Source organism: Macrobrachium nipponense, chromosome 35, assembly GCF_015104395.2.
Source record: "Macrobrachium nipponense isolate FS-2020 chromosome 35, ASM1510439v2, whole genome shotgun sequence".
In the NCBI taxonomy this organism is placed as follows: Eukaryota; Metazoa; Arthropoda; class Malacostraca; order Decapoda; family Palaemonidae; genus Macrobrachium; species Macrobrachium nipponense.
The window spans coordinates 35,539,890-35,563,110 of NC_061096.1; the positions used below are offsets into that span (position 1 = coordinate 35,539,890).

The window sequence follows — 23,221 nt, forward strand, 5'->3', positions numbered from 1 at the left end:
CTCTCTCTGTTTTTGCTGTAGTATATATTTTTAATGGTAAAAATGTTTAAGATGACGTTTGAAATGATATTAATAACATAACCTCGAAGATTAATGCAGTAATAGGTTAATAATTTTAGGTATATTTGAAGTAAGATGTTATTAAAGGTATACATTTGGTATCTGAACTTTCAAGATAGGCAATTATAAGCCTTTTTAGTGGTGGTTTTAACTATTCACCGGGGGTGTCCTGGTACACCATCCCCGCGAATACGGGGGGAACACTGTATTTTTACCGAAGTTTCTTTATTTCCTAGAAATTGACAGAAGGCTGGTGTCCCAGTCTATTATATTGTTCTCGGGATCAAATTCTCAGGTAGGCCCTTTGCTGGAAGGACTGTATTTTTAGTCGATCAATCTGTCAAAAAAAAAAAAAAAAAAAAAAAAAAGAAAAGTATGCTTTGAAACGTTGCGCTTGACCATGGAGATAAATATTTGCATGATCATGTGAACCTGAATTCTAGTGAGCTGCTTTCTTCTGGTGTTAGTAGGAAATGTGCCCCATTCTGAGAAGGTTGCAATAGTAAAGGGATTTTGACGAAGGAAAAATCTATTTCTGGGGAGAGACCTGTGTCGCCCGGTGAAAAGGTCCTTCTAGCCTCTTTTCTGATATAAATACTTTCTAAATATACCAAAGAAAAGTTAGCATTGGTATGCAGAGGTTACTACCCTCGCATGAGCACCCTAAGGGCGTCGTGTATAAAGTTCAGGGCGTGTGGAAGCCACTAACACATGTCTCTTGCCATTTAGATTATTACCCTTCAACATCCCCCATATCGGGTGCGCCATGCCAACGGACCCATCCGCACTGTCTTGAACCATCCCGCCACCGCCCGATGCGAGCGCCACCATACAGCCTTCTTTACTTTTGGATATTTTTATTGGCTTGGATAGATACTGGGGTGGGAAAGGATGGGTAGGGTTCACCGGGCGACACAGGTCTCTCCCCAGAAATAGATTTTTCCTTCGTCAAAATCCCTTTTCTGGGTCGACCTGTGTTCGCCGGTGAAAATATACAAGAGAATGCCTTCCAAGCCTTAATAATTCTAAATTCAAATCAGGGAGAAATGAAATATTTTGTTAGAACATATAAATTTACTTACTAATAATGATATAAAAATTAAGAAACTTGATAAACTAAGCTTAAACCTTAGACGTAGAATACGACTTATAATTAATTATGCTTACAGGTAACAGAATTAAAATGAACATCCAAATACTATTCACAAATAAACAAGACTGAGGATAACATAAGGCTGTTCTACATTAATTGCATAAGAACATCCTAACTGATCTGGGGCGTCCATTTATGCCTCACCGAGGAGAGAGGCATCGTAGCGAGTATGAAAGTGGCAGGTAGAAAGGAGTAGGGGTTAGGAGAGGGATAGAGAATGAGGTACAAGAGGATATGTTTTTCTGGGGAGACTAGACTCCCAGCAGCTATAGCTGAGTATTTTAGAGCCTGAATCTCTTATTAGTAGTTGCGTTTGAAAACTAAAGAAGATTTCCAACCCATATTCTTTTTAAGGTCTTCAAAATTCATATTTTGAAAGTAATTGATTGAAGTGGCTACAGCCCGAATATCATGAGCATGTGGAAATTACTCCGGGTTAGTTTGTTTTATAAAATAGAGTATTTGCTGTCTAATACCCTGTATTGAGATAGTGCCACCTTGTTCTCTAATAAACAGGGAACCAGAGGACCCTGAGGACCTAGCCAAAAAGGACTTGAGAGTTGTCACTGGACACAGAGATGTATCCTGGGGTAATGGAATAATTTTCCAGGGAGACCATCTGTTTTGAGGGTCTTCATTTTTGGCTAGGAAACTCCTGTCTGGAGAGAGCAACACTTCTCCTGATGGAAGGAAATCTATATTTTCAGTATTACGAAAGAGAGCTGCGAGTTCTGATATTCTGGCGCCTGAGGCCAAGGCTGTAAGAAACAAGGTTCATTATCCGTGTCCGATGCTAGTTTTAGAACATCATTCAAAAACCAAGTAACCTTTTGTGGACGGTTAGTTGGTCTAAGACGTGCACAAGCTTTAGGGATGGACGAAAAGTATGAATTTGCTAAATTTATATTGAATACGACTTGAAATATCTTTCTCAAGGCTGATTTGATTGTTGTAATTGTACTGGCGGCTAAGCCTGTTTCAAACAATGTTCTAAAGAATGAAATGGCCAAATTTGGGGTCATTTGATGAATATTTAAACGCCTTAAATAAACAGATAGTTTCTTAACCCTCTTACGCCGAAGCAGTAAAAAAAAAAATTGTCTCCCATGTCCCGGAGGTGTTTCAGAGTGAGAGCGGAAGCAGAAAAAATATTTTTTTCAAAAAATCACAGCACGCTTAGTTTTCAAGATTAAGAGTTCATTTTTGGCTCCTTTTTTTGTCATTGCCTGAAGTTTAGTATGCAACCATCAGAAATGAAAAAAATTATCATTATCATATATAAATAATGCGATATATGATAGCGCAAAAACAAAATTTCATATATAATTGTATTCAAATCGCGCTGTGCGCGAAACGGTTTAAAGGTAACAAGTTACTTTTTTTTTGTTTGTTGTAAGTACACTAAATGCGATCATTTTGGTATATAACACATTGTAAAACGATAAAAGCAACACAGAGAAAATATTATCACAAAGTAATGCATGAATTCGTAACGCGCGGACGTAAACAAATATTTTTTTCAAAAATTCTTCATAAATCTAAATATTGTCCTAGAGACTTCCAATTTCTTTCAAAATGAAGACAAATGATTGAATATTACTATACTGTAAGAGTATTAGCTTACAATTGCAGTTTTCGACCATATCCGACGAGTTAAAGTTGACCGAATGTTGAATTTTTTTATATATATATTTTTTATATGCAATGATTTCAGAAATAAGAAAAGCTACAACCTTCAAATATTTTTAGTTTTATTCTACATAAAATTGCGCACATTTTCATATATAAAACTCTATAAAATGCCTAATATGAAATGGAGAAAATATTCCGAGAATGGTACGTACGCATTTCGGAGATTTGTGGCGGAGAATCCGCTCGCGGAGGGAAGGAAAGATTTTTTTTAAATTTTTTTTCATTCACATATTCTAAATATTTTGCTAGAGACTTTGAATTTGTTTCAAGATGAAGATAAATGACTGAATATTACTAGACTGTAAGAATTTTAGCTTACAATTGTGTTTTTCGACCATTTCGGTAGAGTCAAAGTTGACCGAATGTGGTTTTTTTTTCTATTTATCGTGATTTATATGCAAATATCTCAAAAATGAGAAAAGCTACAACCTTCAATTATTTTTTGTTGTATTCTACATGAAATTGCGCACATTTTCATATATAAAACTTTATGTAACGGCTAATTTAAAATGGTGCAAACATTACCACAATTCGCACGTATGATTTTTTCAGGAAGAGTTACCGTGCGGACAGTTAATAAAGAAATTTTTTTTTTTTTTTCATAAATTCACCATAAATCGAAATATTGTGCTAGAGACTTCCAATTTGTTGCAAAATGAAGGTAAATGCTTGAATATTACTAGAATATAAGCGTTTTAGCTTTACAATTGCGTTTTTTGACCATTTCGGTAGAGTCAAAGTTGACCGAAGGTTTGATTTGTTTTTGGCAATTATCATTATTTATATGAAATATCTCAAAACTGATAAAAGCTACAACCATGGGTTTTGGGTTGTTTTTAATTGTATTGTGCATAAAATTGCGCACATTTCAATATATAAAACTTTATATAACGGCTAATTTTAAAATGGTGCAAACATTACCACAATCGCATGTATGATTTTTTTCGGAAGAGTTACCGCGCGGACGTAAGGAAAAAGTTTTTTCATAAATTCACCATAAATCGAAATATTGTGCTAGAGACTTCCAATTAGTTGCAAAATTAAGTTAAATGATTGAATATTACTAAAATATAAGAGTTTTAGCTTACAATTGCGTTTTTTGACCATTTCGGTAGAGTCAAAGTTGACCGAAAGAAGGTTGAAATTTTGGCAATTATCAGTTATTTATATGAAAATATCTCAAAACTGATAAAAGCTACAATCATGAGTATTTTATTGTTGTATTCTACATAAAAATGCACACATTTTCATATATAATACTTCATGTAACGGCTAATTTACTATGGTACAAAAATTATGCAAAGTGACGAAATAATTTCCGAGATGTGTCACAGATACTTTTTAGTGCGGCAAAAAAGAAATTCTCGCTTGCGCGCCTGTGTAACGATTGTAAACAAAACAACACCTTGATCCGTGAACTCCCAGCATCCCCCAAGGCGCGTGATTCAAAAGTTTTAGGCTGGTAGGCCTATAAGTATTTTTCCGTGAATTTAAAAAAAAACTTTTGTAAGTCGACGTAAAATACATCCAGTCGGCACACGGGAGACAAAAAATGTTGACGTAAAATACGTCTAGTCGGCGTAAGAGGGTTAACAGCCGAATCCTCTTGCCTAAGCGTTGAATCCCTTTTGTCAGATTTTATGAATATGACATTATCCGGATCAATACTTGCATCTTTATGAGCCACAAACTTCATGAAATCCATAAAGTTAGGGTTTGCAGAATTTTTGAGGAAGCTGACACAATCTGCGTTTGTACCACTTGTGTCAGTTCCGGTCGAGGGATACGTTTGGGATGGAGTTTCAGCTCTAGTAGGAGGGGAAACCAATTGCTTTTGGGCCAGTTGGAAGCTACCAAAGCTACTTGACCCTTGAAGGAACGTAGTTTGTGTAGCACTTTCATCAGAAGATTCACTGGGGGAAACAGATAAATCTTCTGCCAGAGGTTCCAGTCTATCGACAACGCGTCCGTGGCATAAGCCAGAGGGTCCAGGTTGGGAGCCACATAACACGGGAGCTTGTGGTTGGATTTTGTTGCAAATAGATCTACTTGAAGACCTGGAACCTGACTGGAGATCCACCGAAACGAATTCATGTCTAGGGACCATTCTGACTCTAGAGGTTTGGTCCTGGATAGAGCGTCCGCTATTACATTTCTGACTCCTGCTAGATGGGTTGCTGACAGGGACCAGTGCATTTTTGCTGTCAAGGTAAAAATTGCTATCATAACATGATTCAGTTTGGGTGATTTTGAACCCCCCCTGTTTAGGCAATGGACAACCACTAGGCTGTCCGAGACTATCCTCACATGGTTGTTTCTGGGTGGAGACAACTGTTTTAGAGTCAGAAACACTGCCATGGCTTCCAGCACGTTTATGTGGAACTGTTTGAGACTGGTTGACCAAGTGCCCTGGGTTATCCGTTGTTGAGAGTATCCTCCTCAGCCACTGAGTGACGCGTCTGTATGAATCGTCACTTTCGGTGGAGGTTGTCCAAGGAAGGAGTCTCTTTATTAATACAGGGGGAATTACTGAGACTTTGTCTCTGAGACGAACATTGGCTCTCTTTCTCCAAACTCGATTGATGTCTTTTAATTTGGCTTTCAGTAGGACGTCGGTTACTGAAGCAAACTGTAGTAATCTGAGGATTCTCTCTTGAGAACGTCGAGATATCTTTTTGTTCCTAATAAATTGCTTTGTAGCTATGGCTATCTCTTTGGCCTTTTTGGGCGGAAGGGATAGCTTGTGATGCTCCAGGTCCCAATGAATTCCCAGCCATTGGAATTGGGTAACTGGTTCCAGCCGAGACTTTGCTATGTTCAGTTGAAAGCCTAGACGTTTCAAAAATTCGATGACTTTGTCTGTCGCTTTGCGACATTCGTCGACTGTGGTCGCCCTGATGAGCCAGTCATCTAGGTAGGCTGCCAGCATTATCCCTTGGTTCCTGAGCTCCTGTACTACTGTCTCTCCAAGCTTTGTAAATATTCTGGGTGCTATGTTGAGGCCGAATGGCATCACTGAATGCATACAGCTTGTTGCCTAGGCGGAAGCCTAGATACAGAGAGAAGTTTCTTGCTATCGGAACATGATAATAGGCGTCTGTAAGATCTTAAGAGGTGGTGACGGCCCCACGGGGAAGTAAGGTCCGCAGCTGCGAGACTGTCAGCATACGGAACTTGTCGCAAAGAATGTAAAAATTGAGTTTGGACAAGTCCAGTATGACTCTCATTTTGGTTGAATTCTTTTTTGGTACAGTAAACAGACGTCCCTGAAATTTCAAGCTCTTTACTCTCTTTATAGCTTTCTTCTGTAAGAGATCTTTGGTATCTGGAAGAAGTTCACCGGAGGAGGTGGGGACCCCTTTTTCCACCTCCACCCCAGACCCTTGAAAACAATACTGTGAGCCCAAGGACTGAAGGTCCATTGATCTCTGAACCAGTACAGTCTCCCTCCTACCTGGTAGGTCTCACTGGTTCAGTGCTGGCTTGTATCCTGTGCCTCCTCGGAAACATCTACCTTTAGGTCCGCCACGATGTCGGGGCTGACCTCTGGCTCTACCGCTACCGGATTGTCTGGCGTATCCCCGAAAGGAGCCACTGGCTTCGTACACCGGATTAAAGGCCGGAGAAGCCATCCAGGCTGTTGTGGCAGCAGCCTGTGGACCTTGGGGAGCTTGCAGAAGCAAGAACTGCTGCAGCGGTGGAGCTTTAGATGTCGATGGCTTAGACATCTGAGTCAGTGGGATAGGATGAGGCAATTGTTGGGGCTGAGAAGCCTTGTACAATGGAAAGTACCTTTGCTTCTTCTTTGGTTTAGGTTGTTTGCCTGTTGGTTCAAACTTGCGTTTTGACAGCAAACCCCAACGTACTCGGAGAGGCTCTGGTTGGTTGGCCTCTTGAAGCACTTTGTCAACCTCTTCTTTGGGGAAGAGGTTCTTGCCCCAGAAGGAGGATTTGATCAATCTATTAGGCTCATGCCTAATAGATGCCTCTGCCAGCACGTATTTTCTGCAGACTCTTCTGGCTGCGTTAAATTCAAAAAGGTCTGACTGAAAAGTCTGAAGGAGACTCTTCGTCAGAACCTGGAAGAGCTGTTCTTCCTTATAAATAGATGCTACCAACTCCAGTGACATAACTGCGTTGATAGATCTCGCCAGTCTTGAACGTGCCTCAAACTTCGCCTTTAGCAAGTTCTTCGGCAGCTTAGGGAGTCTGTCTGAGAACAGAATAGAGGCGCAGTCAGGGTCCAGCTTCCCGACCGTGAAGGTGGATGGAGCATTATGCCAGAATTCCCTGGTGCCTGGCATAAGGAGGGAGTTAGCTTCCGTCTCCTTTAATACTGGCATAGGCTTCTCCTCATGGCTCGCTTGGAGCGTTAGCTCTGCGATCTTGTCCGTGAAAGGGGATGGAACTTCCTGAGGTGTCGTAAAAATCGTGTACGACCCTTTATGAGGCGTCAATCTGGTATTGACGCATCCCCAATCTGACAGAGTACGAGCCCAGCCAGCTTGGGCCTGTTCCTTAGGAAATATTACTGTTTCCTTAGGAACCTTGTCTACTCGTACTAGAGCCTGCTCTGTCAGCCAGACAAAGCCATTAAATGGAAATTGAAGATCTTTAGGGTGAAACTCCAGGTCCTCGAGAGGACGGGTGCCCAACCCTTCGATAGTCAACCTACCATTCAAGTAAGGAGCGTGGAGGGCAAACCGCCAAGGATTGCTCTTATCAAAAGGCGGCAATTTCAAGGCATCCGGAACTGCCGACGTTGCCGCCGGAGCTTTGGATTGGAGCAGGCCTGCAATCATCTCTTTAAGAGGCCTTAGCTGCTCCGCCACGATATCTGACACGGCTTGGTTGTCCGGGCCGGAGGTCTGTCTCAAGTAGAACCTCTCGTCCACCGCGTCTCTGACTCTTGACATTATCTTGTCAGCCAGAAGGTCTGTTCGTGGTCAAGCTCTGCCGCCTTGGTTCTAGCGGACTTACTCCTCTGTCCCTTCGTAGGGTGAGGAACCTTGGCAGCAGGCGAAGAATCAGACGAAGTCGTGGGCCTAGGGGCAAGTGATATAACTGAAGTTGCTGGCGGAGCTGACTTTACTACCTTAGGCAAAGGTTTTGATGCCTTAAGGGTTTACCTTGGGGCGGACGGACCTGGTTCCTTCCCAAGGTGTAGGGGTAGGCTTATCAAAGTCAAGGAAAGAGGAAGAGGAAGAGGGGTTAGGACTTACAAAGCTACCTGCCTCAGACAACTCGCCACTTACCTGCTCATCCATCGGCTCCAGATGGATGTTATTGGCTGCGACGTCTCCCAACAGTTGTTGGTCTTCCGGAGGCGGAGCCATCGCGGCCCGGATGGCATTGATGATAGGTGCAGCCACCTGCACATCCACCAAAGCTGAGGGCGAACCGGGAAACAGACGAGATCCCAAGCTGGCGTCCAGGACGTAAGGGCACCCTCCTGGAGCGTTCCGTCCGAAACCGGAGACCCACTGCCTTAAACTTGCCTTGGCTGCTTTGATGCTTTCTTCCTCAGCCTGTAATGAGGAGAAAACTTTTTGAGTTTTCTTATCTAACCTTATTGGATAAATTGCCAATATTGTCAGAAGAAACTTAAACTAGGAAACCATGCAACAAGTGGGTAAATTTTCATAGCTTACCTCGAAGCAGAGCGAGTAGGCCTCCGGGTGCCAGATCATGTATGGCGGTTGCCCTTCCTCCGCCACAAAAGTGATCGCACAATTAGCATGCAACCGGCAGACCTCATGGCCTACCGGATCGCTGAAGTGGGCAGAGCAGCCCGGAGACACGCAACGAGCCTTCTGTAATAGAAAGCTTCAATAAGTACCGACTCTCCCAGGGGGAGTTATAACTTATCTAAACTTATGTCTAATAGAACATGCATCTTAAATTATCATGCTAAATATATGAATAGTCCTGCCGGAGTTAGGAAGAACACGGATCGCTCTATCCCTCCGGTACGTGCTGGAGGAGAGGATATATATAGGTTATGGCTGGTATACCTTCGTAACAAGTACGCCGGCAACCGTCAGAGTCATATCATTGTGGGATACAGACTCCAACGCGATAGCGACAGACCTTTACATAATTAAATTAATAACAATCCGGTGGAGGGTGAAACCTATTCCACCAGAGTGTCTAGGTCCGGAGCCCAGATCGAGTACCATATATGGAAGGTATAGACTTCTTAATAGTTAATTGGTTGGAAAGAGATTGGAAACCGAAAGCAACGACAGGGGGGAAAATTTCCCAGCCAACGTGACTACCTCCGGAGTTATGGATAAGAGCTAAATAACTCTGACCATAATTATTTAATGGATATATAATTAGGAAACCTCCCACAAGCAAGAATTATTAGCCACCGGAGCCGTGAGCTTCGGCGACGGAGCTCTGCTAGCAGAGACTCGTGAGGCTAAATTTTGTTCTTCTACCTCACTGTTGGCCCTGTCCCCCAGGCCTGATGGGGGGTGGAGGGGCTTTTATGAGGAGGGGAGGAGGGGGGGGAGGTAAGAGGAGGGTGATATTGTGAGTGGTGGTCACTTAGAAAGTGACACCCACGTGATCACCATTGGCCAGCCTGCTGGTTAAGGGTAACACTAACCAGTAGGGAAAAATATCTTCAATACTCTAGGTATAACCTAGTGGCCTAGTTCATGATCAGTACAACCACCAGGAACCAAGAGTAGAACCACTAGTAAGTGGGCCTGTGGCTTGGTTACCAAGTCTTGGACTGGTATCCATTGGTTAAGGTGGTCGCCTATCAGGAACGTGGCCATATTACCCCGTGGGTTATTATATTTCCCCCCGACCAGCAGAGGGCCAATAGGAAGTTTTATGGCTGGGCCTAGGTTAGCCTATGTAAACTTAATATATATGGTACAAGGAACTGGCTCATATAATAAGTTAACTACCGTAGGATAAAATTTTTTTAGTAACATGAGAACATTGGCAAAACACGGTATAATTAATGAATTGTCCGAGTATAAGGATCGAATCTAGGCTATTCTGGCTATATATAAAGATTTCTATGTAACTACTTGATAAGCACGATTGAAGAAAGAGGGATTAATCCAGTCCTTCCTCAATATTAGGAACCTTAGTAATTCCACAAAGTATCTTTATATCGTCCTTATACATATAACACTCTTAGTTACTAAATTACGACTATCACATGCATATATAATACAAAAACATTACGAGAGAGAGAGAGAGGGAAGTCTAGAAGACACCCATTATCGAGAGAGGAAGGGAAAATTCCCTCTTATTTCTCTAAATTAAAGGATATATATGTATATAAACTTTAAAATATACGTGGCTGTATCTAGGAACTCCCTTTCTTGCATCGTAACGTGGAACATTTATATTTTGAATATTGTCGGAACCTGACATTGTTTATATCGCCGCCATTATGGGATAGCTATCCCGCAAACAGCTTCTTCAATCTAAGCATTTTAGAATTGACTATTAATTGGCGGCACACACACTGTCATGTTCCTAACATAGTAACATATAATAGAGCATGTGATGAATGGAACGGCATGTTGATATAATATGTATTAAAATATTTTATCATGACAACAACAACAATGCCTCGCGATCCCGCTCGTATGGCTCAAGATGGCTGAGACACCGGTCTAGTATAAGACTTCCATATATATTTCTATTGAAAACAGAAATAGGGGTACTTAACTTAGTTGTCGGTGACATCTGAGCAGTAGCCATCTTGGAAATATCCAAAAAATTGGGATAATTAGCACACAAACAAGGAAATGCGTGTTGAAATCCGAAGTTTCTAAAAAAGGATGTATGGTGGCGCTCGCATCGGGCGGTGGCGGGATGGTTCAAGACAGTGCGGATGGGTCCGTTGGTACGGCGCACCCGATATGGGGGATGTTGAAGGGGAATAATCTAAATGGCAAGAGACCTGTGTCAGTGGCTTCCACATGCCCTGAACTTTATACACGACGCCCTTTGGGTGCTCGCGCGAGGGTAGTAACCTCTGCATACCAATGCTAACTTTTCTCTGGTATATTTAGAAAGTATTTATATCAGAAAAGAGGCTAGAGGGACCTTTTCACTGGCGAACACAGGTCGACCCAGAAATTTAGTTTCCACAGCTATTCTATCATACCAAGTAGAAATTATTTTGTAGTTGGTCCATTCTTTTTTACTATATCCCTGTATTCTTACTGTAGTGGATTTTTATCTTTCTCTAAAAAAAGACAAAATGGTTATCAGTATTGGTCCTCCAGCTCTGCTCATGCTCAGGTTTTTTTAAGCAGGAAATTTATCTTTCAGAGTTTAAATGTCTCTTACCTCTCCCAGTATCTCAGGATTTGTATGAAACTCTTTGGATTTTTCACATCTTTGACTCTGTAGAATCTATCCTCTATATATACCCCTCCCTCTTCCATCCCCCTCCCCAGCACATGATCAAGGTTTAATTTAGTTGTGTCTTCCCTCTTCTCTCCCCTTCCCCCTCCCCATTCCAAAGCACAAAATGAAGTGTTAATTTAGCTGTGGCCTCCCCTTCCCTGCATTTTCCCCTTCCTACTCCCCTCCCCTCCCCTCCCCCTTTTGGAGCACACAATGAAGTTTAATTTAGTTGTCCTCCCCTTCCCTCTTCCATCCTTCTCCCCCTTCCTCCTCCATCCCCTCCCTTACCCCCTTCCTCCTCTACCCCTCCCCCCTCCTTTTTCCCCTCCATCACCTTCCCATTTTCTTCCTCTCTCCTTTCTCCTCCCCTCCCCGTCACCTGTCTTCCCTTCCACCTCCCCATACCTTTCCCTTCCTGCCTGCTCTCACCCTCCCCGGTAAATGGATGTCTAATTCGTTAACCACAATTGTAAATTGGTTGTAATTTTAATAAAAACTAAAAAATCTAGAATTAAATATGAAATTTTTTAAACATTTTTTATTCAAATGCCTTAAAAAGTAAAAAAAAATATTTTTTTGCTCACCAGGATTTTCTTACAATTAATCATGTCTGCAAAAATAAAAACGTGGTCCCCAGACATGGAAAGAAATGCTACAAGAAAAGAAATATGTTTTTTGGGACCCATGCTTTTATTTTTGTAGACATGATTAATTATAAGAAAATCTTGGTGTCTCAAAAAATTATTTTTTTACTTTTTAGTCTATTAATAAAGGCATGTTAAAATTTTTTATTTTTTTATTACATGTGCGAATCTAGATTTCTTCCCATTGGTAGAACGCTTGTTTAAGAGTGTGAGTGATTCTAAAGTTCTAATAGTAGTTGTATAGTCCAGCTATCTTTTTGTGGTGTTAAAAAGTGAGAGAACTCATAATTTTGTTCAACTTTTGCCATTACAGGATGTGACACAACAGCGATTTGAACTTCTGCGACAAAAGAATGTTGATGCCTTCAAAGCAGCAAAATGGCTTAAGGATAATGAAAATAAGTTTTCTTCTCCATTTTACATGCCGATTTGTATTTTGGTAAGTTTTAATACTGTATATTTTGCAAATATTTAGATAAACACAAGCTCTTTATACAAGCAGCCCCCAGTTACCTATGGTATCGATTACCAGCATTTCGGTTTTACAGGGCTTGTTCAGTATATTCATAACTGGGTTTACCGTCCGTAGGGTCATAGCACCGTTGTCTGGTTATCAGTGGCTTAACCTAAGTGCCAAGACTACCTCATAAAATAGAAAAATAACGAATATGCATCTTTCCCTTGACTCTTTTAAAAAGTTATCCCTTTCTTTCATGTATCCAATAATGCAGTATGTAGTCTTATGTTACTATTGTGTTATCAGATACCAACAAACTGATCATTTGTTCCTACACAATATACAAACCCTCGGTCCTTTACATAAGGAATGTAACTTTCAGCGTAGCAGGAATTACGGCCGTTGAATCTTGAACAAAGTGGTTAGGCAGTAATTACCGTGGGGCAGGGTAGCCTGCCCGGATGTAAACACTCCACTTTGCTTTTGGCCGTCTTCCGATGAAGACATGTTTTGTGAGCTCCGGCTGACTGGTCGTTGATCTTTTTTCCCGGTGGGATCTTTTTGCTTTATTTTTTCTTTTTTAAATAATTATGTAATATACAGTGTTTGATATTAATACTAAACAAAGGTTTGTCCTTGTTTTTCAATTAATATACGAACCCACTTTTTATGATAGCCTTTATAACCGCCCCTCTACTTGTGTTAAGAGTCGGTGGCAAAGGTATGCCAACATGTTATTTACATTCTTTCGCCCCTTAACACTGGTTCAGACCTGCATGAGGACGAGATATGTATTTAACGTGAGGATGAGACATGTATTTAACGTGAGTGCTATTGATCCTGTAACGAGACATGTATTCATCCTAAAATTACACTTACGCTTGGGAATTACCAAGGGAACTTCAAAGGTTTGTCCTTGTTTTGTTGTTATGGTAATTTCTCTTCTCCTTCATCCTTTCACTTATTATCGGAAGAAGGTAGAAAAATGGGCGTGCGGTGTTGATGTTGGGGATCTCCTCTCACTTCTGAGGGCGGTGCCCTTGGATGCGTGTGGAGTATCCCATTAATTTAATTTTTCCTTATTTTACAGACTAGTGGTGATTGTGTTTACAGCAGTATTGATTGGATGCTCTTCGTATTGGTTATCCTAACCTTGTAAGTGTACCTATGACTCGTAGCATGTTGCGTACCGATCCTCGAGTGTGTGTACTGATCCCCTGCTGATAATCATATTCATTTACCACTACCACCTGGGAGTCATGTCACTGGATGAAGCTGTCGCGCTGCTCTGTGAGGTTTTTCTACTCCTGATGGTAGAAGTCTGGCAGAATTTGGAGGAATCGAAGAGGAAGAGAGCTCATCAAGTTTCGTCATCCTCCTCTTCGAGATCATCATATTTTCATGCCTCCACCTCTTCGACTTTTAAGGCTTTGCCGTAGAAGATAAGGTGGTCTCCCCCCCTAAGAAGTCTCGTCACAGGACTTCTAAGGGTCTGTCTCGCTCCGGTGAGACAGGTGAGTCTTCCGCTGGGCCTGTCTCTCCTTCCTCAGGGAGGAAGCAGATGGAGACCATAGAGGTACCGGCCACCGTTGGTACCTCCTATCCCGGTTCCGGAGGTTCCACCTCCGGACCGGGAACCGTCTTGGCCACCCGCTTGTGAGCGTTACCGAGTGTACAGTCACCTACAGGTAACCTTGCAGCCAAGGTCCAGACTGCTGAGTACGCTCACCGTGTAAGGACCCAGGCACGGAGCGGAAGGATGGTAAGAGTCGCTCAGGTGACTCTCACCAGACCGGCGTTCGCTCTTGCAGCGATCGTCAGGTACCCTGGGTTGACGTGACGTTCCCACGGGTCCGTGCATGCAGAGACCGGTTAAGGCGGCCCATCCAGCCCTCTTTTAATTATTCTTCTTCTTTTCAGAGAGGTTTCGGCCCCAACGAGGACTTAGAAGAGTCAGAGGACGGTATCGGCTGTCTCCTGTCAGTTGCACGCTCAGCCCCACCCAGACAACGGTCGCGCTCTGTGGTGCCAGACGCTTCACCTGCCAGGTAGGAGTTTCGTAACCTGCCTCGAGGAAGCGTTCTCTCCACTGCTGCTCCCGCAGGTCCCTCCGGACAGGTGCAGTTGGGCCGTGTTGCTACTGCAACTGCCCCAACTCTGTCCTGGATGAAGGAACCGGTTGTCCTGAGGAAACTGGTAAAGAGGAAGGTGTCGTCTTCCTCTGCCGCCTCTTCCCCTTTGACTTCCAATTCCCGTTTGACTTCCAAGCCCCCAGCCGAAGAAGAAGAAGGTGCCCCCCCCCCCCCCCCCCCCCACCCCCCCCCCCCCCCCCCCCCCCCCCCCCCCCCCCAAGAAGTCTCACACAGAGACTTCCAAGGGTCTGTCTCGCTCCGGTGAGACAGGTGGGTCTTCCGTTGGTCCTCCCGTTCTTCCGGGAACGGGGCCCGTCTCTCCTTCCCCTGGGAAGAGAAGACGGGGGCTAGGGGTACCGGAGTACCTCTGCTCCCGGCTCCAAAGGTTCCACCTCTGGACCAGGAACTGTCTTGGCCGCTCGCTTGCCAGCATCACCAAGTGTACGGTCACCTACGGGTGACCGTGCAGCCAAGGTCCAGACTAGAGTACGCTCAGTGTGTCAGGACCCAGGCACAGAGCGGAAGGATGATAAGAGTCGCTCAGGTGACTCTCGCCAAACCGGCAATTGCTTTCGCAGCGATCGCCCGGTACCCATGGTTAACGTGACTTTCCCACCAGACCATTCACGCTCAAGTGGTTGGAGAAGACCGTGAGGGCTGGTGAGGACGATGACGCTTCCCAGACTCAGAGTGACCATTACTGCTGTTCACGTGACAGTCCCGCTGTACCACGCATGCAAAGAATGGTATGGGCTCCCCCTTCGATCCTCTTGAGAGGTTTCAACCTCGACGAGGACTGGGACGTGTCGGAGGACGGTATCGGCTCTCTCCTGTCAGGTGCACGCTTAGCCCCACCCAGATGACGGTCACAGTGGCAGCAGACGTTTAGCCTACAGTACGAGTTTCGTAACCCTCCTCGGGAAAACGTTTTCTCCAGACGGTAACGTTTTCTTAGACTCGGAGTGGCTGGTGATGGCTGCCTGTACTCGCTTCTCTGACTGCTAGTTCTGCTGGGAAGGCGAGCGAGAGCATCCAATCTTCCTCCCCCATTCCCTCTCTCCCTATGACTGCGATGGGAATTGGAGGGATCCTGCAGAGCGTTCTCCATAGGATTTCGCGTCGGGGACTGTGTTTCTTGGGGGACCTTCGGGTCCTACTGGACGGAAGTCCCGTCGTTAAGGAAGGATTTTGCCCTATCCTCGATTTCTACGGGAATCAGGAGGACCACCACCCAAGGATCGTCTGATGAATTTGGCGGGGGGGAGTTGCGAAGCAATGAGAATTCTTCGGAGTTTCTAGCATTCTCTGATTGTTCTGGTCTTCTACGATCTGCAAACACTTGGCAAAACAACGATCTAGAGTGGTCGAGACGAGAATCCCAGATAATTGTTACTATGATAATCGGAAATCTCGCCGAATGCTGGAATTCCTGGAATTTCTTGCGTTGGAAGGAAGTATGTACTGCTGCTGAAGGGAGAATATCTCGGGAGGGGCTCAGCCTGGATGGACCTGACGGTCCGTCACCTCAGTAGGCGGCCAACCCCGGGATAGAGGAGAACAGGTGGGAACATCCAGTTCGGCTTTAACTATCGTCTTTGGTATCCTGTTCACTTTAGTAGTCTTCCTTCAGGAAAACTTCACCTTCGCTCTCTTCTTTAGAGAATGAAACGGGTCGGCTTCCAGTCCTTATTCTTATTCTTCGAATGGAAGAGAATTTAGGCTGGAGGTCTATGTACAGGAACCTACAAATATACTACGTATATTGCCCTCGCGACACGTTTCTGTTATCAGTTGAATTGTCCGAGGTGTAGACACATACCGTAGTTAACTCTGTGGGTTGTGACCAAGACAAATATTATCTTCTTAATGGAACTGCAACTCGGGACTGCCCTGCAACCTCCCAGGAGTTACCAGTTTCGATTTTTAGATACTTGTGGTATTGTTACAACTACAACACCACTGCGCTTGCATTCACTGAAATCCGTTTCGGTTAAAATGTAAATGCTCGAGCGTATTTTTTTGGGCTCGATGGTTCTAGCCGAACGCATTCCTTCTTGGAATGGATTACCTGGCAACTCAAGATGACGAGTAAGCGAGAGCTAGCGGTGTACGGGCTGCCTGCCAGCCCTGCCTGCCGCAGCCCAGTACCAGCTGGCTCTCCGATATAGAATGGTCAGATATTGTCTCTCCCCCTCTGCGATGATTGAATACTGAACCGAATCTCTGCCTGACAATTACAGACTTAGGTCTCTGGTTGGCTGGAATTCTCGCATACGTGTATGACCATCTCTACTGCATTGCCTTTGCCGTTGCGAGAATTTTCAGACAGAGATATCTCGCTAGACTCGTTATCATCTTTCTGTTTACCGCACGGTGACAGAAGTCTGTAGCCTAGTCTCCCGCTGCATCGCACCTGACACTGCGATGACGCGGAATGATTTCTTCAGAGATCTGAGTTTGTCTTCTAAATACATCTCGTATTCGTAGGTGTGCAATTGTTCTTCGTCCACCCCGAATTGTAGATGTATAACGGAAGACATCGCCTGTTCCCCGCCCTGCCAGCTCTACTTCCAAGTATATAGATATCCTCCCTGATCCAGCCCATGAGAAGTGGTTCTTTAGGCAGTACAATCCCTGTGTTTTCATTACTGAAAAGCTCTCCGCTTTCATTGCAACTCTTACACTTTTCACCGAACAGCAATGGAGTAGCGGTTTATCGTTTTCAGTCCTCTGTAAAACAACAGGGATTAAGCCGTCTTCACAGGTTGGTGTCATCGTCGGGACTTTTCTACATTCAGAATCTTGAAAGTTAACTTCTCTGGATCCAGCTGTGAAGATGTAGGTCTGCATTCATCTATCACCTTCGTCTTCAACGGCACTTAGTACGTATTGTTTCTCCTTAGTTGAGATTCAACTACTATGAGAACTTCTCTCTTGCCATCAGGACCTCAGTCTCTAGAAGGCAATTGACTTTCGTCTGATGGGCACATGCCTTGAGAGAATCATCATCTCGCCTTCCAGCATCGTTGGCAACAAGATACAAGATAGACGATTTGTATGGTCTCTTGGCCTAACCCTTCAAAAGGCGAGTGTCACGTGACTACGCCTCAGATGCATGACGGCTCGCCTCACATAACTGAGACCATCACGAGCTACACTGTGGACTTTTTATCAATTGATCCAGATCAGTCTTTACTTTGTCCTACTGGCGTGTTCCGGTACCCATAAGTATCGACACCCACCATGGCGTGTCGGTGTCTTTATCCACTGCAGAGACGACGAGGCTGCAGTGGGATACGAGGCCGCAAGAGACTTCGCTGCAGTGGGATACTAGATCGCGAGAGACTTCGCTGCAGTTGGATAGACCAGTGGTTGGGTACTGGACATCACTCCGAAGAATATGTCAGACAGGAAGATGGATAGGTCATTGCAACCATATCTTTCTTTCCTTTCGGGACTGCCCACAGGTCCTTGGAACCTCTTTTCCCTGGACCAGTGGTGGATGCTTGCAAGATGTGTTTGCTTACCCACCTCCTTCAAGAGGACAAGTTGCATCTCATCCATGGTGTGCAGTTGTAGAGGTAAGTTGGATACGAGAGTGACTGGCTCTCCCCCTTCCACGCCTTGTCCCTCCATTCCTCATCCTTCGGGCTGAGGATAGGATTCGAACTCAAACTGGCTGGTCAGACAATTGATGCGGTAAGGTTACACATAGAGCATCCTTTTTATGTTTCTTATCAGAATCATAGAAGCAATCCCGCGCCTTCCTCTAGCAAGGGGAGGAAGGAGACTGACAATAATGCAAACCCTTCCCAGAACTTTGCATTAATGTCTCCGACACCAAATATTTTTCACAGCCCTTTTCCGGATGAGTCACGATTCCTCACTCATTTCGAAAAGGCTGAGAGTCTGACTCTTGATCATGCAGCTCCTATACTCTGATCAAGTTATCAGAGGCAGCGGGCACTCCTCCTCGCTCTTATGACCAAGAGGAGTACCCTAGGTGCGCACAACTCCAGTCAGTTCTAGAGGGTCACTCGGATTCCTCCCACCAATCAGTGAGTCTTCCTTATGTAGACGACCGAGGGTTTGTATATCATGTAGGAACAAATCACAGTTTTTGAAAGTAAATTGTATCTTTCCTAACTATACAAACCTGAGGTCCTTTACATATATGCCCACCTCATGCCACCCCTCTATCTGAACCTGGGCCAAAAGGCAAAGTGAAGTGGAGTGTTTACATCCGGGCAGGCTATCCTGCCCCAAGGTAGTTACTGCCTAACCACCTTGTTCAAGATTCAACGGCCATAATTCCAGCTACGCTGAAAGTTACATTCCATATGTAAAGGACCTCAGGTTTGTATAGTTAGGAAAAATACAATTTACTTTCAAAAATTGTGATGTTTTGGTTTGGTAAAGTCAGCTGATGGAGGTAAGTTTATTTCGCTGCATTTAAAGTCAGAACAATGTTCTTGCTTCTATTTAGCGCAAATTAGTCTCTGGCAACTCTATTTAGATGGAACAAGGTTATGTTTAGTTATATGAAGTGTTTTAAAGTCAAAATATAATTAAATATGTCTTGTTACAAAACTAGATTTAGTTATTTTTTTCATTAATAGTAGATGGTGCTGTTGCAATCATGTTTTGGTTTGGAAAAATAAGCTGGCGGAGGTAAGTTTGTTTCGCTGCATTTAACTTGGTTCAGAGTAATTTTCTTGCTGCTATTTAGCATAAATTAATCTCTAGAAACTATATGGGACATGGTTATTTTTTAATAGATGGTGCTGGGCGCATGTTTTACTGTTTAAAAAACTTAACAGATTCATTTTGCTATTTTTGCCCTATTTTATCATAATATGAGCTTTACACATTTATCTTTTATCGGTGTGAAAACAACACTAAAATCTGGTCTTTTATGCCCAGCATTTTTTATGAAAATACTTTTTTCTCCACTATTATTTGCGATCGAGTTTCATCCATCTTACTGATGCACAATAATTTAGTCATTAGCGGTGTGAACATTGTCTTCTCAGCTTCAGCTACAAATGCAGCTTAACTTTAGCAATGCTATATTTCCATGCCATATTTTCTCCATAGTGAATAAATGTATAATGTAAAAATATCAGTCCTATTCTACTTACTGCATATTTCCACATATAAGACAACCTTTAAATCCTAAAATTCCTCCCTAAAAATTGGGGGTTGTCCTATACTGCAATACTAAAGATCAAACCTTGAATTTTATGGTGCATATCTGTAGGCAAGCCTCGTCCTCGGTGCCGTAGCCTAACCACCAACATACATAAAGATTCATATTATAGAATAAAATGATAATAAAGGTAATAAAACCATTTTACCATATATGTTATTACCATATATGTTATTGGCATTCTTCATAAAAAATCGCCTTTTTGAGGAATAATTCAAAATCAATGAAAGAAACTTTTATCTGTGTTATCCCAGCTGAGAAAATGTAAACATAGAGTTGTAGTTGCGCTGACAGCAACCTTTACCTTTCGGTAACCTTTAAGAAATTTCAATGGTAGTGTAATTACAGTAGTAATAACATTTATGATAACATAATATTCATTTTTCATTAAAGGTTTCTCATACATATCACAAGATTGATCACATGTACCACCATCTTAGGGGTTCCAGTCTGGTTCTGGCGAGTCGACTTTGGCTTCGTCGTAGATATACAAATGATCTTCGGTACCGTTCATGGCATTTTAAAAAAGGGATTTTGACTTAGGAAAAATCTATTTCTGGGCTCAGCCGTGTCGCTCCGTGAAATGTGTCCTCTTTAGCACTATTTCTAGTAAAATATTGCTATGATACCAGAGAACTGCTAAATTGGACATGTCAGAAGTCTCTGACTCGCTCACCTAAATAAAAGGTGTCGGTATAGATATTTTATGACACTATTCACGTTCCCTCCATGCTTTTATGATAAACACAGCAAACATCAAGTGAGGCAGCATGCAAAGCTGTTTGTAATTTAAAATGAGTAACTGTTTCGAACAATTCAGGCATATGAATGATAACTGTGTACAATTATCATCGTTAATTATTATAGTATTATTAGCGGTTGTTTGAGAATGGCGACGAAACATAAATAAAACAATGGTTTCCCTTTACCGCGACCTTCTGTATGAAAAACATATACTAAACTTGGTTTTGTAAACCCAGCTTTGATCATTTACGAAAGGAATGCATGTATCTGAATTAAGTTCCATTCACCAACTAAAGACAGTATATCGGTAAAACACGATCAGCTGAGACTGTAAACAAACCTAGAATGCAACTGGCGCATCATCGCTTTGTTCTTATAATGTAATACAGGTAGTTTTCGATTTACGACCGCAATTGTTTCCAACCAACCAGTTGTAAATCGATTTGGACGTAAGTCGGCCCATGTTAATTTACCGTAAGAATATTATACTAGCCTAGCCTACACTACACAGCATTACTTCATACATATATGGCATTTTAATTATTAATTTCAGCTAATTCTCTAGGTTCAATGCACATTGGCTTATGATAATTCAGTACAAAGAGAAATTGAATAACATTTAACAAGTTAGCCTCACATATACGATGATGATGTTTTCATGGTACATATATCATATATATGAATACAGTAACCTAGCCTACAGTACAGTAACCTCCCCGTTAACACGAGTTCTGTTAACACGATTTCGATCTTACACGAGTTCAAAATCATACAGAAAAATTCTGCTAACACGTAATATTCGATGTTACACGATTTGAATTTTCCGCTGAGAGCAAGAGCGCGGGAGGTGTGGCGAGAGTCTGACTCACCCCACCTTTCCCGCGCTCTCTCTCTCTTGCCTGCTGGCTCAGTGTGAAGCCAGCCCTCGCAGTGAGAAGAGCCAATATATTCTAGCATTAGTTAACATAATAGTGCGTACTTTACTAGGTAGTCGTCTACTTACGACGGCATTAGGTTCTGGCAGAGCTGTCGCAAATTGTCTTTCAGCATATTGAGTAAATTGAATCATGTTTGTGCTGTCTTTTTATCCTTTTTACCATATTCAAACACATGCGTGTACATGTACGTATTTGTTCGTTTGCATTTTCATTGACAACTTACTAGCCTACATATACATTTTATATCATCCCAAAAATGTGCATGTATAGTACCTATTATTACGTTTAGCATATGAAATCTTATCATGCTCGAACTCCTTGATTAATACTTACTTTTATTACTGTATTTAACATTTTTATTGCAGGCATTCAGACCATCTGTCTGGTCTGTTTACATTTTCTTATCCGCCATTTGCATTGACAATCGGCTACACGTATTATATACATACTTTTATTTATTTATAGGTTTGAATTAAATGCATAATTTGTTATTATATTTGATTTATTTGCAAAACAGAAATACAAAATGAATTACTAAAATACGAATCTTACCATTTTCGAACAAAATTTTACTTCGAAAATATAAAAACAAAACATCGTCTGCTGTTTTCTCTAGCGACCGTTTGTACTGTTGCCAGCACGTCTATGTACGTACGTAGTAATACACAAAGTTTTATTTAACAGTATGTAAATTATTTTTTCTTTATAAATTTCAGGCAAACTACAGTAATGCATAGATAGAATTGATTTACAGTACAGAAAAAACATGAACATACAGAAAAAATAAAAATTACGAAACATTTGAAATTTGAAAAAAAAAAAAAAAAAAAATTAATTGTCTGCTGGTGGATGGCTGGGGATCGTCCGGGTCATCCGATTCCGTGGTAGTACTACTGGTAGTGGGGACAGGGGTAGACTGAGATGTTGGTTTAAACATAAACATGCTTAGTTTTGTTTGAATGGTCCGTTTTTTCTTCTCTTCATAAATTTCTCGGAGATGAGCGCGCTGACGGTAGCGGGAAAAACTATAGTACGCGCGCTCGACGTATTTTAGCCAAATATAAAATTAAATATTATTGTATATTATTATATTGTCGTAGCTGTCGTAAAGTCGGTCTGTCATAAGTTGCATAGTTCGTAAGTAGACGACTACCTGTATATAAAAATATATAAATAAAGTGGTTTTTTTTTCTGGTAAAATCCCAAAATAGATTAAGTTTCCCATTGCCCTGGAATGTTAACCCCCTTATTTCCATTATTTCTTATGGAGAAATACTTCCCTGTTAACACGAATTCGGCTAACACGACATCTCCAGGAACGTAACCCTCGTGTTAACGGGGAGGTTACTGTATACTGTATACTACATATACTACATATACTATGATATAATTTGAAAATTTATTAATACAGTTGAATGTCTTAAAACCAGCATTCCATGGTTCGGAAACTCCCGTGGTTCGGCTTGATTTTAATCAGCAGCCATTAGATCGTTCCGCCCCCACCTGTGACGCGTCACGTATTGTTTACAACTTAAGGCAGCAAGGCAGCAAAAACTATGCCACATATCCTATGTTTGTATGAAAATAGTTGTTAATAATGTAAATATGTGAAGTCAAGTATGTTTTGTATATTAACCTTGGAAGAATAAATATATATTTTTAAATATTCCACTTGAAAGTGCTTAACCAAGCCAAACCTTTTAACTTTTAATCAAAACAATGATACATTTGTCAAGCACAAATTCCTTGCTCTGTGTGTGCTTAACCCCTAACGCCGATTGGACGTATTAAACGTCGATATATA

The 23,221-nt window shown here is 42.3% G+C and overlaps 1 protein-coding gene across 1 annotated transcript in view; it reads left to right on the forward strand.

The window, feature by feature from the left end:
• The window catches only part of LOC135208610 (structural maintenance of chromosomes protein 5-like), a 357,310-nt gene that overhangs the window by 248,343 nt on the left and 85,746 nt on the right, over positions 1–23,221 (forward strand). The window contains exon 11 of the mRNA XM_064240976.1: positions 12,251–12,376. Coding sequence (XP_064097046.1) covers positions 12,251–12,376 — 126 coding nt within the window. The remainder of the gene's footprint in view (positions 1–12,250; positions 12,377–23,221) is intronic.